The following is a 15,393-nucleotide window of genomic DNA, read 5'->3' on the forward strand; positions in this document are numbered from 1 at the left end:
ATAACAAAAAACACAGAAAATTAAAGCTGTTTTAGTTTGTGATCATGTAAATCAAAACCATTTTCCTTACACTTCAAGTTCACTAAAAAAGTTTGTACACATTTTGCACATAATTCTTGTAATGCAGTAAGACAAATGACTCCCCCACTTTCTCAGTCCTGCCAGCACTAGGAGGCCTTCTTGGCTCCCAGTACTAGCAGGAGTTGATGTTAATAAAAGCACTTCTGTGTCACTGTGACAAAAATGAAAGCCACACTGAATGAAAAGAGGGAGGGAGAATGAAACACTATAGTATCAGGAACACTGATTTCCAAGTTCCGTCAATATTGCAGCATTTCATTTCAAAAGTTCTTTCTTCATTCTTTATCAGAGAAGGCAAGACCATGGTGAAACTGAAATGAATAACATTAGCACTTGCTCTTACACAGCAAGTTGATAACGAAAACAAAGAGAAAGCACCTAAAAGACACTGTAATAAGCCACTCATTTGTTAAGTTGAGTAAAAGGGCAAATGCAACCTTGACTGTAATCAAATATTCAAAATGTCTTTAACAATCTTGCATAACTGATGTATCTTTGCAAAATATAGGATTTCTTAAGGCAAAAAATAATTTTATAATTTAGTACAGGTTCATATACTAAGAACCTGAGCAAGGAACACTTCAGCAGCATCCTGAGTATCTTTTCTTGGTGAAATTATCTTGAGAAATGCTTTCTCTGTGGTTGTCCAATAGAAATGCTAGTTCCCTGAAGTGGAGACAACTTGTAAAGCATTTTATTAACTGTTCACTAGTTTTTGCTGCAAAATTTAGTGCCTTTATAAATACTTCTCCTAACTTTATTTCCTGTCTGATAGAGTGTACACAGTTAAATGTCACTGTGAAATTACATTCTTGAGCATACTACATTTCAAAACAAAACATGTAAATCTGAATTTTAACAACAGAAGTTAACTATGAGCAGAATTTCAATATCGCTGATTCCATGCCATTTCTGCTTCCTCACTGGATTTCAATTGCTTGATACTTGTGCCTCCACCCAAAAGGAGGCCACTTGGGCTGCTGGTGTTTTGATAAAAAATGTAGAGCAGAATACAGCTACAAAACACTATTTTTCAACATAGACACCACCATTAACTATGCATTTTTGCCAGCAGGAGCCTGTATGCCACAATCATAAACATCTGCACAGCAGAGATCACAGAATCACAAAGAGATTGGAAAAGACCTTCAAGATCATCCAGTCCAACCATCCACCTATCACCAGTAGTACTCACTAAACCATGTCCCTCAACACAGCATCCAAATGTTCATTGAGCACCTCCAGGATCAGTGAATCCATCATCTCCCTGGGCAGCCCATTCCACTGCCTGACCACTCTTTCAGAGAAGTAGTATTTTCTAACGTCCAGCCTAGATCTCCCCTGACGCAGCTTGAAGCCATTCTCTCTGGTCCTATCACTAGATACATGAGAGAAGAGGCCGACCCCCAGCTCACTACAACCTCCCTTCAGGTAGTTATAGAGAGCAATAAGGTCTTCCCTGAGCCTCCTCTTCTCCAGACTGAACAGTCTCAGCTCCTTCAGCTGCTCCTCATAAGGCCTGTGCTCCAGACCCCTCACCAGCCTGGTTGTCCTTTGAACCACTGTTGTTGTCACCACTGCAGTAGTGCACCACGCACTGCCTCACTATGCTTACATCCGCTGGTTGGTCTCAGTAAACATTCAGCATCAGTGAATGTCAACGGGTGCCATTTTTTCCACTTGCAGGAATTCAGTTTCACACCTTTGTTTCATGTGCACTTCCATGTTAGATACCATTCTGTCACACTGCCTCTCTGCTGCCATCTGTCACATGACAACAGCACATAATGGAATACTGGTGGGAAGGTTCAGCCTCTACTGCCATACCACCACCATCTACCTCTGACATTGTGGGCCGACATCATTAAGTGAGAGGCATTACTTTCAGAGCAGCCATTGTACTTTTCTCACTTTTCCTAAACAAGTAGAGAAGGCAGGTTTCTCTCAGAGCTTGAGCTGGTTCTTAGTCTCAGTTACCTTTTATTATTTTTTCCTTCTTTTTAGTATTTTTATGCTTATCTAACTGTGGTGGTTGACAGCTGTGTCTCGTGCTTTATGCCCAGTGCTTTATTAACACAGAGATAAGACAATCCAGGTTTCCAAGAGTTTTTTATTTACGTTGTCAGGAGAGAAAAAAAAAAAATGAGAAGGGTAAATAGATGGAAAATGAACCAGCCAGACTGATAATGTAGCAGTGTCTTGTCAGTTATTGGATTGGTAATGGAATGTGTTGGGGAAGTAATCACAGAGGAGGATTTTAAGAAGGGTATAGAGTTAGGTACATGTAGAAGTGTTCCAGGGAAACTCTTTCAACTGGAAGGAAATGTACAGGAGAAGATGCAGCATTTGTGAATTTCATGGTGGCTGTTAAAATGGGAATCAATTGTGGCAAAGCTTTTAGTTTATTATTTTCCCAGGCTGATTTTATTAATATTTGTAACATAAAATGCTACCTAAAAACCCACTCAAGATGTTTTGGGAAGTCGGTATGGTTGTCCTCTCTGCATTTTACCCTATTGTTACATCTACATCAACTTACAGCATTCCTAGCTGATCTTGGGATTGTACTGGCTATGAGGTGTTTTTTTTTTTGAGACTGGCATGATATATTCTCATATGTGGTGATGGTTACGCTGTTTATGTGAAAAGCTGATCATTTTTGTTTTGCTTACTTAAAGAATTTTGTCCTAGGCAATTGTATTGGGAGTTTCCATCTGTTCTGGTTTTCCCTATGGTTGTATCACTTTTTTCTAGAAACATCAGAGAATAATTATGAGGTATATTTTCCATAAGACTTCTCCCCACCCCCCAAAAAAAGAAAAACCTTCAAATCTAAGAGCATGAGTGGTGGTGATGTTGATATGAAGTACCATGATTTTATGTGTTTTTGAAATCTTATATAGCTGAAGTCTCTCAGGGATCAAGAGATCCAAGGAATTGCAGAGACTGTAGTATTAAGCAGTATCAGAAAACTGCAGATGTAAAGAAAATATTTTTTGCAGCAAGTTTACTTGACTAAGTCCAGTGGGTGTTTTTGTTCACAGTACAAATTCTGGCTGGTATCTCTCTTTTCCTGTAGCAGTTGTTTCAGATTGGAACTTTTCCCACAAGACCTATTTCTAGAATTAGATTCAGATTGAGAAGTACTGTGCAGTTGTTACTGTCATAAAAACAATCTGCTATAGCTTGATTATGGGACCAAACTGAAAATGAAGGAAATGAGAAAATGTCAGTGTAATTTCTTAACGAAAATTATCTAACTTGTTATGAAGTCTGATATTGATATTGTTGGTGTATTAAGCAAAAGCTCTGACTTTCATTGGGAAAGATATAGCTTTCACTGTAAAATAAAGGATGTTCACTGCAATGGCATGTCCTTGAGATGTGCATCCTGTAGAACATATCCTTTTTTAGAGTTGCACTGAATGGCTGGTATTTCACCATATTGTGAATTTTCAGATCATTGATCAGTGATCAGTATCACTATTATGATGCCCAGGGAATTCTCCTAGTAGCTTTTCTTTAAAAAACTTCTAAGGCAGAGTTGTTGCCAGAAAAGCAGCACTTTGTTCACATGCTGGAAGTGTTGGAGGAAGCACTGAGCTTCTAAACTTGATAGCAAGTAAAAGTTCTGTGAATAGAGAGAGAACTGGTCTACTGATGGGCAAGGAAAGGTCACATCTTGGCTTCATTTAGCATGCAGTATCTAGATAGCTAATTAGATTAATAACTGATTAAAGAGAACCTGCTGACTCCATCTTGAAGATGAAAATGAATCAGTGTATGGTTGTACCCCTGTGCAACTAGAGAGAAAAGGAAGTCTTCTGAGAAAAAAAAATGATTCTGCTTGTTTCCTGAAGCATTGCTCTGGTGCTAAAGTGTCCAGACAATTTTCCTATGATCTGCACAGCCATGAAATAAAAAGAATTGCAATAAGTGACTTACAGATGAAGTTTCACTGGCCTGTGGTTGTTGGCCACAGCTGGCCACAGTTGAGGTCTTTGGTTCACAACCAGCTATCCAGATGGGATTTGACCAGCAAGCTGTCAGGTCACACAAAAAGGCCTTGTGTAGTTGACACAGGGATAAAGAGGATAGGATGAGGAGACTTAGTGTGTTGCCATTTGAGCTAAGAGATGAAGGTAAAGAAAATTCACCGGTTTCATGCTTATCAGTTTGATAAACCTCCCCTTATTAAGGACTTGGTTTTTTGTGCATTAGGAGATAGGTCTCAAAATAGATACGCCTCAGATTCTACTTTAAATAATATATCGTTTGTTTATTATGATTAGGGATGAGGGGAGGCTGGAGGTTTGTTCAGAGTTTATACACTATGAATTAATAAGGAACTAGTTTTGTTATCAGGTGTACAAGTCTGTTAGTCTTTTGATCAGAAAAGGTCTTATAAAGTTCTGCCACTTAAACTCCTTATACTAAATTAAAATCCAGAAACAAAACCTTTGTTTAGTGCAAGTTATTTTTTTCTGTCCACCAATGATACTCTGAATGACAAAATCAGAAGTTAAACTTCATCTACAAGAAGGATGTGACTTGTTACTGTTTATTACCTTGACAACAGCCTCTAAGTGGGACTTCAGCATTAGTGAATTCATTAGTGAATTTTTAAATCCTTACTCGGGAAAAATTGGTGGTGGGTGGATGGTTGGACTGTATAATCTTGGAGACCTTTTTCATGCTTGGTGATTCTGTGATTGTAATAATGAGCATGCGTGAGTTTTTATTGCACATCTAAATGTTTACTTCAAGACTGAGTCCTACAATTGGCTGCCATCCAACTGGTCGTAGGAGCACTCCTTCTTGATGTCAGTCACAGTCTAAAGTGTATTCATGGTAGCTCCAACTATTGCAGCTGCCTTCCAGGGTGGGATGAGCGAAGATACTGCTCATAGCTCCAGTTATTATAGCAGGATTTTAAGGTAGAGTACTTCAATCACTTTCGGTCGTGGAGGTATGCCCTGATGAATTGAATTACTATCAGTTTATTGAGGACCAGATGTGTGCCTTAATATTTTTGTCTGCAGTGACCCAATACCATGCTCTGCACTTTTAATTACCACTTTTATTAACCGCAAGATTTTAGGTTCAAAGCACCTTAGACGTTGTGTGCAAAGCACCTTTAGTTGTGGGTTTTGATACTGTTGGACTTGTTACTATACAGCTACTCAACTGTGACTCCCACCCAAATAGCTTGTTATCTAGTTTAAGGCAAGAAATAGCAAGTAGGCAAGTGGAGAGCATGAAGGAACTGTGAGGCAATACTGATCAGAATAGTGAGCAGTAGTGTCAGTGCTTTCCCAACTGTATCTGTAGGCAGTGATTTGAAGCAGAATAGTGAGTTATCTGTAGGGACCTTTGCAGAAACCTCTTCCCATATACTGCTGCAAACACACATGCGCTCTTTTGAAAATCTAGTGGCACTGATATAAAATTTTTGTCTGTGTTGGGGATTGTTTTTTTGTACTGAATGAGAGCTAACAAAGAAAGGCTTTGAGAAGGGTGGTACAAGTTGGGTATGCTTGATGCAGGTTTCAAGAACTGGAAGGAAATACAGATAAAATGATAAGCTCTTGTAAGCTTTGGTTGCAGGTGTCTAAAAAGACCTTTCAAGTGGATGGACATGAGCCAGTTCAGTATATTTTTAAGAGAGAGAAAAAGTTACTGGACTGAGATATGAGAAGATCGAACTCCGTAGAGTAGTCATTTTTGTGCAAAACTTACACTTTGAAAGAAGTGGAAAACTAATGAAGTCTGTAGGCAAGAACTTGGAGAAGAAGTTAGTCTGAAGTAGTCACAGGCTAGGGAAACAAGCCAAATGGATGTGGGATCCATCATCGGGGTCACAGGTGCTTCACAGAACCTGATGGAAAAATCAGGAGTGCTGCCTTGGAGATGTTATTTTGTGATAGTGTCTAAGCATAATTAGATCTGGAGGAAGCAGTGAGTTTTTACTATAGCCAGAAACAGATACAGAAAAGAGGAGATATGTCCAAAGCAGTTTTATAGTGTAACAAATCCCTATTATAGTATCAAAATCTCATCTCTGATGGATTGCTCCTGCTGAGAAGCAACTAACTCTTGTGACTAATCCCACTGAACACAAGTCAAGAGGGACAAAAAGTAGTCTTCAGAAATGCAAGTCAGATTAAAATGCAACTTGTTTGTGTATGTGAGAGATCATACCAGGAGGATACAGTATGATGTGCAGCAGTGAGCTGCATTATGTGTTGTCTCAATGACACAGCTCCAGGTGGTTCTACACATGCAGAGTGGAAAGTTTAACTGATCTATCAGTTCTAGTGAAATCTTATCTCCTGTCATTTTTGTTTATGCATTTAAACAGATGTAGTTTCTGATATAGTAGCTCACATCACCTTCATATCCAGGTAGTCCCCTGTAACTCAGTGGTGCTCCCCAGGGATTAAGGTGCTGTTCACTGCAAGTTGGGGCATTGGCAACTTGCTCTTTGTTGTCAGGTGACATTTCAAGGTTAAATGTGATGTCAGTTGATGTTTCCAGAAGACTGGGAGTAATTGTGAATATGATGGCAATGTTGCTATAAACGATAATACTAATGTAAACAATAAGAAGAATCTATCTGCTCACTGGGTTTTGTTGTTGTGTTGTTTTTTTGTTCTCAACGTTCATTTCTTAAGAAAATTGGCTAAAAAGCGAAAAGAGACATTGAGCAGTACGCGGCAGGAAATGACAGTGATGGTGAATTCAATGGATAAAAGCTACACTGAGCAAGGCACCAACTGTGATGAAGCTTTCTCTTTCATGGACACACACAATCTAAATGGGAGATGTAAGTCTTTTCTTTCTTTCCTTCTTTTTTTCCTTTTTCTTCCACCTTAAAAAAAAAAAAAAAAAAAAAAAAGGTGCAAATGGTTTTTAAAATATTCCTCATTACTCAGTCATGGAAAATCTATGGAACACAGAGCCTCTCACTGTGCAGCACATTACAGGGTGTATTTGAATGAGTAAGACAGCCAGACATCAAGAAAAGACTTCTTTAAAAATAATAAGAATAATTGAGCTTCTTTCTGCCCACTTTTTCTTCTGCAGAAGAGCAAATACAGTACAGAAACAGCTGTAGTTTTTCCTTTCTCCGATCTCCATTATGTTAAAAATTTTATCTTCCTCATCCCGTCCCAAGTCCTTCAAATGCTTCCCCTCCTCACTTTTTTTTTTTTTTGGGTAGGCAAAATTATTTTTGAATGTCATAACGTAATAATGGTGATCCAATTGTCATATCATTTCCAGTTCTAGATGATTCTCTTTCTGTTGCTTGTGAAAAAAAAAAAAAAAAAAAAAAATTAGCTGAATTATGAGCACTGCAGTTTCATAAGAGAATGCCTAAAATCCTGAGTCTTCATGGACCTACCCTCAAATTAAATAAAATTTAGGGTATACATTTTCCTAACCAGAGTTTAGTCAAGGACTTGCCTCTGCCTGGGGGTTACCAATCACCAAAGACCAGGATTGCAGTAGTTTTTCATATAACTGTTAAAAAGAATGGGAAAAAAAAAGTTGACAAAACATTATAGTTTTTTGTAGCTCTTAAGGAATCTCAGTTTTTTTGGTATACCAGTCTTTTTGAACATCATCAGAATTTAACAAAGATTCAATTTTGTTTCAAGTACTTGCAGACTGTAAGGCCCAATTCATAATATGCTTAAGAACATTGATTAGCTCAATTGTTACAAACAGTCTGTGAAGTTTATTCAGTGAGACTTCTTTCAGCAGCTTTGGGTTCAGAATTTGCAGTGTTCATTCTCATTTGTGTTGATTCTGAAATTACTTTGAAATAGATCTTTCAAAATCTGCCTTGCCTTTTTGGTGAGACTATCCCATTTTAGTTAATGAGACTGCTTCTTTAGTGAAGAGATCAAGAAGTTTGGCTTTTTCTTCTATCCTCATGGTGTAGTCTTCCACTGTGTTGTTGAATGGTCGCAACAACCAAAGAACCTCCAGTTAGTTCCTGTGAGTTCATCCCCTTTTCATGCAAACCACCTTAAAACAATTTGAAATTGCATGGCAAATACTTTACACTGACTGAGAACTAGAACCTTTAATTCAAGCTTTCTGTAATAAATGTGGTCACTAGAAGAATCAGTTTGACAGTCTTGAGAAAAATCTTTTTGTAAGACCTTGTTCTCAAGAGATTTAAAACATTCCTACCTCCTATAAAAGTTTATTGTCCTGGCAACATTCTGTATCTCAGCAGTTTTATTAGCTGCCGCAACCTCGACCTCAGCTAGTCTCTACATCCATTTCCGAAAGAATTACCTCTGTGTCCTTTGCTTCTAGTGACAGAATCAAAGGAAAGTAGTCTCAGATATATTCATTTAGAGGATAAATGGTACCTTCCAGGATACGTTAGCCAGTTTCCAAATAGCTCCATTTTAACGAGGGCTGTTAGCTGTATACCAACAGCAAAAAAAAAAAAAGACAAATTGAAGCTACCAGTCATCTCAGTCCTTCTCATCCAGCAGATCCTGTCTTCCCAAACTCTGCTTTTTTTTTCCTAAATTCCTGTTAGTTTGCTTATATGTATCCAGAATAAGTTTATATTTATTTACTCATCTGAGTTAATTTCAGCCGTACAGATAAGCAAAATTACCTCAACTAACGTCTAGTTTGAAAAAGCTTTGCTTAGCAACCTTTAATGAGTCTTTGGGTGAACATCCTCTGTAATGTTATGATTAACACTCTCCTGTTGGATGTATCTGTGCTTACAAAAGTAATTCATATGATCTCTGGAAGCCAGGGAACTAACGTTTTTTGTGTTCTGCCTTTTACAAACAGCTAAATCAGTAAACACAAATGCCAGCACTGGTGTATGTACAACAGTCTGAAAACCATTCTTAAAGAGTAATATTTAGAGCATAAATACCATCTGTGTATTATCCCCCCTTTGAACAAATTGAAAAAGACAGAGAAAAATGAACTGTAGCAGAATGTTTACCTCCAGTATTTACTGTATTATTAAGTAAACTTACTAGTGATCAAAGCTTCTGTCAAAAGCACCTGTTGTCACTGTGATGTCTTTATTGAAGCACCAGTATTCAGTCTAGTCTTGTGATTTAAAAGGTATATGTGTCATCGCTGATCAAAATGCTTTATCTGATGATATTTCTTTCAAGGCAATTGATCAAATTCTGTAAGTCATTCATTTTGTTCACTAGACGCACCTGCTTTTCCCTAGGTCCCGATTAGAGTGTGACAAGCATGGCAGAAAACCAAATCAGCCGCACGTGCCTTGTCACTCAGCTTAGATAGCTGCATTGCACTCTGCCGTCTCTAACTAGCCTTCTTTCTTTTTGCAGCTGTATCTTCACCATCTTCATTTACAATGAAAACTAATACACTGAGCACGACAGTGCCTAACTCTTATTACCCAGGTAACCAATTTTTTTTTTCTTTGCTTCAACCCCATGTAAATTTTTTCATTACAGAAGCGTATGTAATTATGTTTTTGTACTCCTTGCCATGGACATTTAATACGTGTTCCATGTAACCAGTTGCTTACAGTACCTTTCTGAAAGAAAACTCAGGAACGCTTATCAATCATTTTCTGTTCTCTCTCTTTTTACCTTTTCTGCATTGACCTGCTTATGATGTATGACAGATCCATTTGTGCCAACTGCAATTTTAGGTGAGAACATTTCCCTTTATCAAAGTTATTGCTGAAGTAATTTAGAAAGCCACAGACAATAGTATGCAAAAAAGCTGTAGTTTTAAGCTCAAGGGAGGGGTGGTAGGCTTGTCTACACTGTGAGTGCTAAAGACAGTTATCAGGCTTGATTTCTACTGTCACAGTGCAAGTCAGGGGAGAAAAAAGAGAATTTTAACAAGTGGATTTGTGAGGAAATGTTTATGCATGTATTTGGAGTGATACAAAAGAATTTGATTATCACAGCAATTGAAATAGTTTCCCTCATTTTTTTCCTTTTTTTTTTTCCTCAGAACAGAAGATATCACTTTTTAAAAACACCTTTTTTTCCTAATTAGACTATTCACAATGTAGAAAATCAGACAAAATAGGGTTTGGGCCATCCACCAGCTATCATTTCTTACCATAATGCCACGGTTTCTCACATGATTGTCAAAGTGAAGTTTCAGAGGAGAGTTGGTATTTTGAACAGCAAAATAATAACGTGACACTTCAGTAATACAGTTTATTGTGCATCATGTGTCACAGGTATAAAATAAAGTGGTAGAACTATAGTTTAAAAACATACAGTTAAAGTATACAGCATTTCCACAGGGAATTTGGGAAATCCTGTTGTTGTCCAATATCAGAAAGAGAGCAATTTCACACAGTAAGCAAATTGTAAACATGAAGTGCCATTGCATTGTCAGTGCTGAAGAAACTGACTACACTCTCTTGTATTTATTTACACTTTCTTCGCATAGTAACTTTAAACTAAACAGGGAAATACTTTAAAGTGATAAAATACAGAGCAGTGCTCTGTAGCAAGAGTTCAAATTCCACTGCCAAACCTCTCTACTCGTTTTACTATTACTGACATTTTCTCCACCAATTTTTTTCTTCTTCTCCTTTTTCTTCACATCACCATAAAAAAAATGAAAAATAAAGACCTCTTAACTGATTCCTTTCTTTAAAATTCAAGTAAAACAATCTTAAATAGAATGAAGCACAGAGGAACTTCAAGTATAGGAATTTGATCTTGTTCTTGTAAAACAAGATTTAGAAAAGTGCATTTCAGTGTGTTAACTTTGAGAAGGAACCAGTGTGTTTTTATGCATTATGTAAATTTGGAAGAAGGTAATGGTAGTGACTGTGACAATGTAATAATCTGCATGCAAATGAAATTTGCAGTGCCTTTTAACTGCCTGAAATGTTTAGATTTTTTTGTGTGTGCTTTAACATTCACTCAACACTTCATCCAGTAGATGTTCTGACCTTGTGGGTGGGCAAGGAGATAAGTGTTATCAGGAGAAAAACTTAGAGATTTTTGTTGTCTGAGTTATTCCATCTTAGTTAATGTTTTCACTGGTTTCAGTTGGTTTTCCTTTTGTTTGCAATCCTTTGCAAAAAGTAATAGTAAAAATATTCGTTAGCTCTTTTTTCCCACAAAAAATAATCTTTAATTGAGCAGTTCAGATGTCAGACAAACACACTTGAAGAAAATGAAATAAAAAAATCTTTGCATATATAAGTCTGTGAAGTCTTGAATTAGTTTGATACATATTTTATGGTCCAATACAGCAACATGTGACTTCCCATCTCAAAAAACCTTCCAGATATTTCCATGTAGATAATGAATATTTTTGTAACCTTACATTTTAGAAGTTTTATGAATGGTGTCATATTCAAACAGGGTTTATTTCTCAAAAGGTATTTATAATTGTTTCTATAGAAATAATGTTTTACTTGAGGTAAATCAAATTAGCTGTGTTCAAATCAGTTGAAGATTACAGCTATTAACAAAAGTGCTGTGTTTCTGTTGCAACTAACACCTGCTCTTGCCACCTTTCATTGACCTTTCAATGTTTAAAGAAGCCATTTTATGCTGTAGGGTCAAGTGTGTAGTTAAAAGTGTGACCTCCTTGGAAGGTACAGGTATTGCAAATGGCTGAGCTCAGTTTTCTCACTCAGAAACTCCTGCAATGACTGCAATACACTTACCATTTCCAAATTTCTCTATAGCACAATTTTGGGCCAATTCGTGCATATTAGGAACTCCACCAAACAGAAAGAGAGAATTAATTAAAGCTAATGACATACAGTTCAAATGGGCAACAATCTTACTTCTCAGTTTCAGATATGAGGAAATTTTCATATATTTGAGGGAAAACTTTCATGCTTATTCTAATAACTGAAAAGAAAACTTGAGAGCTCAATTAAAGCTTTACATGACAGCCACTACATTTACATGAGTGTAGGTCATGCTTGTCATGTTTCAGTTGTATGTACTACTGAAATTGGAGAAATAAAAGAGTGCTGTCCTGAAGATAGCATGCTGGGTTTGCAGATGCCTCGCATGCTATAAGGTCATATAAGTGGCAAGTTAATATATTTTTTTAAGTGTTGTACAACTCTATGGGAATCAGTAAGTGGGAAGTAGAATAACTGAAATTGTAAGAGATCTTAAACAAAAGGGACAGACTTCCCATTCTGTATGAACATTCCATCTGGAAGAGCTCACCCTTCCAGAGAGCAGAAATGCTGAAAAGTTTGTGCTAGAGTGCTCAAAAGCAAACCAAAAAACTGTAATATTTGTGGTTTCATAATATATCATATAAACCAAGGAATGTAAGTGCTTTGTTTAAAGCAACTTAATACATTACCTCCTGAAGAAAGAAAAATGGGATTAATGTAACTATAAGAAATAATGACACGGAGAGAGGAAAATTAAAACAAAGGAGGTCGTGGAAAATAAACTAATAAGGATGAAACTGCAGCTTTGATAGCATAAGAATCTGATGTCTGTAAACTTTGCATTCATCCCAGTTATTAACAGTTTGGGTTACGAGGGCTTCCCTAATTTGGAGAGGAAAAAATAATGATTAAAAAAAAGCTAATTCTCTAACCTGCTTCTAAAATGGAAATAAGCCACCCAAAAATCATAATCCTACACTTTTTTTTTTGTCTTTTTTGTCTTAGCCACTTTGTAGTTTTCAGGTGCCATTTCAACAGCGACATATTGTACCTACACTTGTATACCACGTTTCATGCCATGCATCCCAAGGTGCTTTGCAGTACAATTTTATCACACAGTAGACAGAAGTTGTCAAATTCTCTCACTAAATGATGAGTCTGTTTTCCTCTAGATTGATTCAGGTTACTAAACCAGCATGAAAAATAGTGCACATACTCATGCCCATAAATTGTTCTCTGCTTGGTTTAGATTTAAATGCACCTTCCATACTGACTGTATGAGGACCAGATTTCATACATCTTGTTATCACTGTGAACTGACAAATCCTGAAATCATTCCTGAAATATTATTCTTCAAATTCTGTGGCATTAACATCTATTTCCAGTGATACAAGTATGACCAGAATCTCACCTTTAATGAGATGTGGTAGTATGTTTAGAATGTAAAAGAGAATTCGGGACCTTTTCATTCAGAAAAAATGAATAGTTTTCAGCTATGATGTATTTAACTTCTGAATGTGGCTATATATTTTTAGTGCTTCCCTATCATTCATTGTATTTTACAAAAGATTTTTTTTTTTTTGTATATTTATAAATATATTCTACTTGTAAACCTCTTGCACTGTGCAGCCAACAAGGAGTACTTTGGCCAAGTCAAAGCCCTACATCTATAATTGCAGTTAAAAATCAAGAACTCCTTGAGATACATAAAATTATTATTTGGGTAGCAGTAAAATGTATTTTTAATGATATTTTGACCTCAGAATTTGGGTTGCTTTTTTTTTTTTTCTTCTCAAGTCTTTACTAGTCTTAAGAACTCCCATCTAAATAGGAAGAAAATGACTTTGCTTCCTTAGTAGAGAGCATTTTCATATCTGTTTTATTGCAAAGTATACATTTTGATCTCAGTTACAACTTCGTGAACTGATTCACAGTAAGATAGCTTTGTGCTATTGGAGTTGATTTATACAGTGAAACTGAGATCAGAATCTGACTCATTTAGGAAATCACACTGTAAAGACTAAATTACAAACATAAAATTACCTGTAATTATTAATGTAGTACTGTTGCTTATGCCCTGTTTCCTTTTTCTCCTCCTCTTTTTTTCTCCTGATTTGTATCTTCTTAAAAGTGCCAATCAATGGTAAGTTGCCCATTTGCCCCATGGAAGAGATGTGGAGGGTTGGGAGAGTATGTGTTTCATCCAAATTATAACCAGCCCACTGGGTTTTCCTGTTTGTTGGCTTGCATGTCAGTTGACACATAACATTTCACGCCTAATGTGATGGCTCATGATATACCGTGGTCCTAAAGCATGTTCAGCAGCCAATCAAGACATTTTTCCTGATCAGATGATCCTCTGCATTTGTCCTCTTGTAGTTTGTCTCTAAACGTTGTATCAGATCTACATTTCCATTGCAGTCCTAGCTTGATGAAACCATAAGCCATTTTGTGCATCCTTTTATTTTGCTCACTCCAAACATTTGCTCTAAATTTGCAGTGTAAAATATTTCAGTTAACTAATCTAAGAAGTCTACAAGTCCTGTTTTGTTCTATAGGACTTGTTGAAGTTTCAGAATGAAACTTCTATGCAACTTAGAACCAAATGCCTAATTTAAAACTCTTTTATAATCAGCCAGTGTTATTTAAAGCAATATTATAGTTCGGACTGCTCTGCAATGCTTCCATTGTAGAACCATGGAATTTGCCTCATTCCAATCAGTCTTGCAATTTCCCTGTGTAAACTGCTCCATGGATTTACTGTTCTTCTGGCACGTAGCCTTCACAGACAGAAGCAATGTTGATGATGTCAGATTTCTGCCATTCTTCTAGAAATCTGTGTGATTTGTATTTTTGTTTATAAGTAAAAATGAGCCAGTACATAATGAGATACTCTTTTCCTAGATGAAACCCATACGATGGTCAGTGACACAAGCAGCCTGGTTCAATCCCATACCTACAAGAAGCGAGATCCAGCGGATGTGCCCTACCAGACTGGACAGCTTCATCCAGCCATCCGTGTAGCTGACTTACTGCAGCACATCACCCAAATGAAGTGTGCAGAAGGCTATGGATTTAAAGAGGAGTATGAAGTAAGTATCAGATCTAATGATCTGATTAGTGTGTCTTTTGCCCTGTTGGCTTTATCTGTCTGCTACCTGTACCACAGAATGGGAGAAATAATTACTCAACCCAGTAAACCAAGTGCTGTGTCACGGGAGGTACTGAATGGAAAGGATCACCTCCACAGTAAGCAAAGTTTCTGGTTGTAACAAGTCAGGATGAAGAGTGAGAAGCAAAACCTTTCTTGGAAATCTCTGCCTAATTCTACTTGCAGAAATATGTATATTGAAAAAGCAGCTTCACTAGCATTCTCCTGGAACTTACACTATTTTTCTTTTACTACTATCTAATCAGACTTGCCCTGTAACATGGTATTACTTGGGAAATCAAGTTCTAGAAGCAATATTTTTCACATTAATTGTGAGAGACACTAATCATTGCAAGGGTGTGCTAACATGTTCAGAGAGGTCCATAAGGCTATAAAATGTATTCTCTGCTGTCTCAAATTTTTCTTGCTTTCTGGAGGCTATCTCTAATACTCATTGTTTTTTATATGAACTTATAGTCTCTCTTTTTGCTGTTTGGCTTTTTTTTTCATT

At 36.9% G+C, this 15,393-nt stretch overlaps 1 protein-coding gene across 1 annotated transcript in view; it reads left to right on the forward strand.

The window, feature by feature from the left end:
• PTPRM (protein tyrosine phosphatase receptor type M) overlaps positions 1 to 15,393 on the forward strand; it is a gene marked incomplete at both ends in the record, with an annotated part of 447,044 nt that overhangs the window by 344,727 nt on the left and 86,924 nt on the right. The window contains 4 exons of the mRNA XM_079533291.1: positions 6,756 to 6,907; positions 9,432 to 9,506; positions 9,734 to 9,760; positions 14,636 to 14,823. Coding sequence (XP_079389417.1) covers positions 6,756 to 6,907; positions 9,432 to 9,506; positions 9,734 to 9,760; positions 14,636 to 14,823 — 442 coding nt within the window. The remainder of the gene's footprint in view (positions 1 to 6,755; positions 6,908 to 9,431; positions 9,507 to 9,733; positions 9,761 to 14,635; positions 14,824 to 15,393) is intronic.

The sequence above is a fragment of the Tetrao urogallus genome (assembly GCF_951394365.1).
Source record: "Tetrao urogallus genome assembly, chromosome: 3".
Classification (NCBI taxonomy): Eukaryota; Metazoa; Chordata; class Aves; order Galliformes; family Phasianidae; genus Tetrao; species Tetrao urogallus.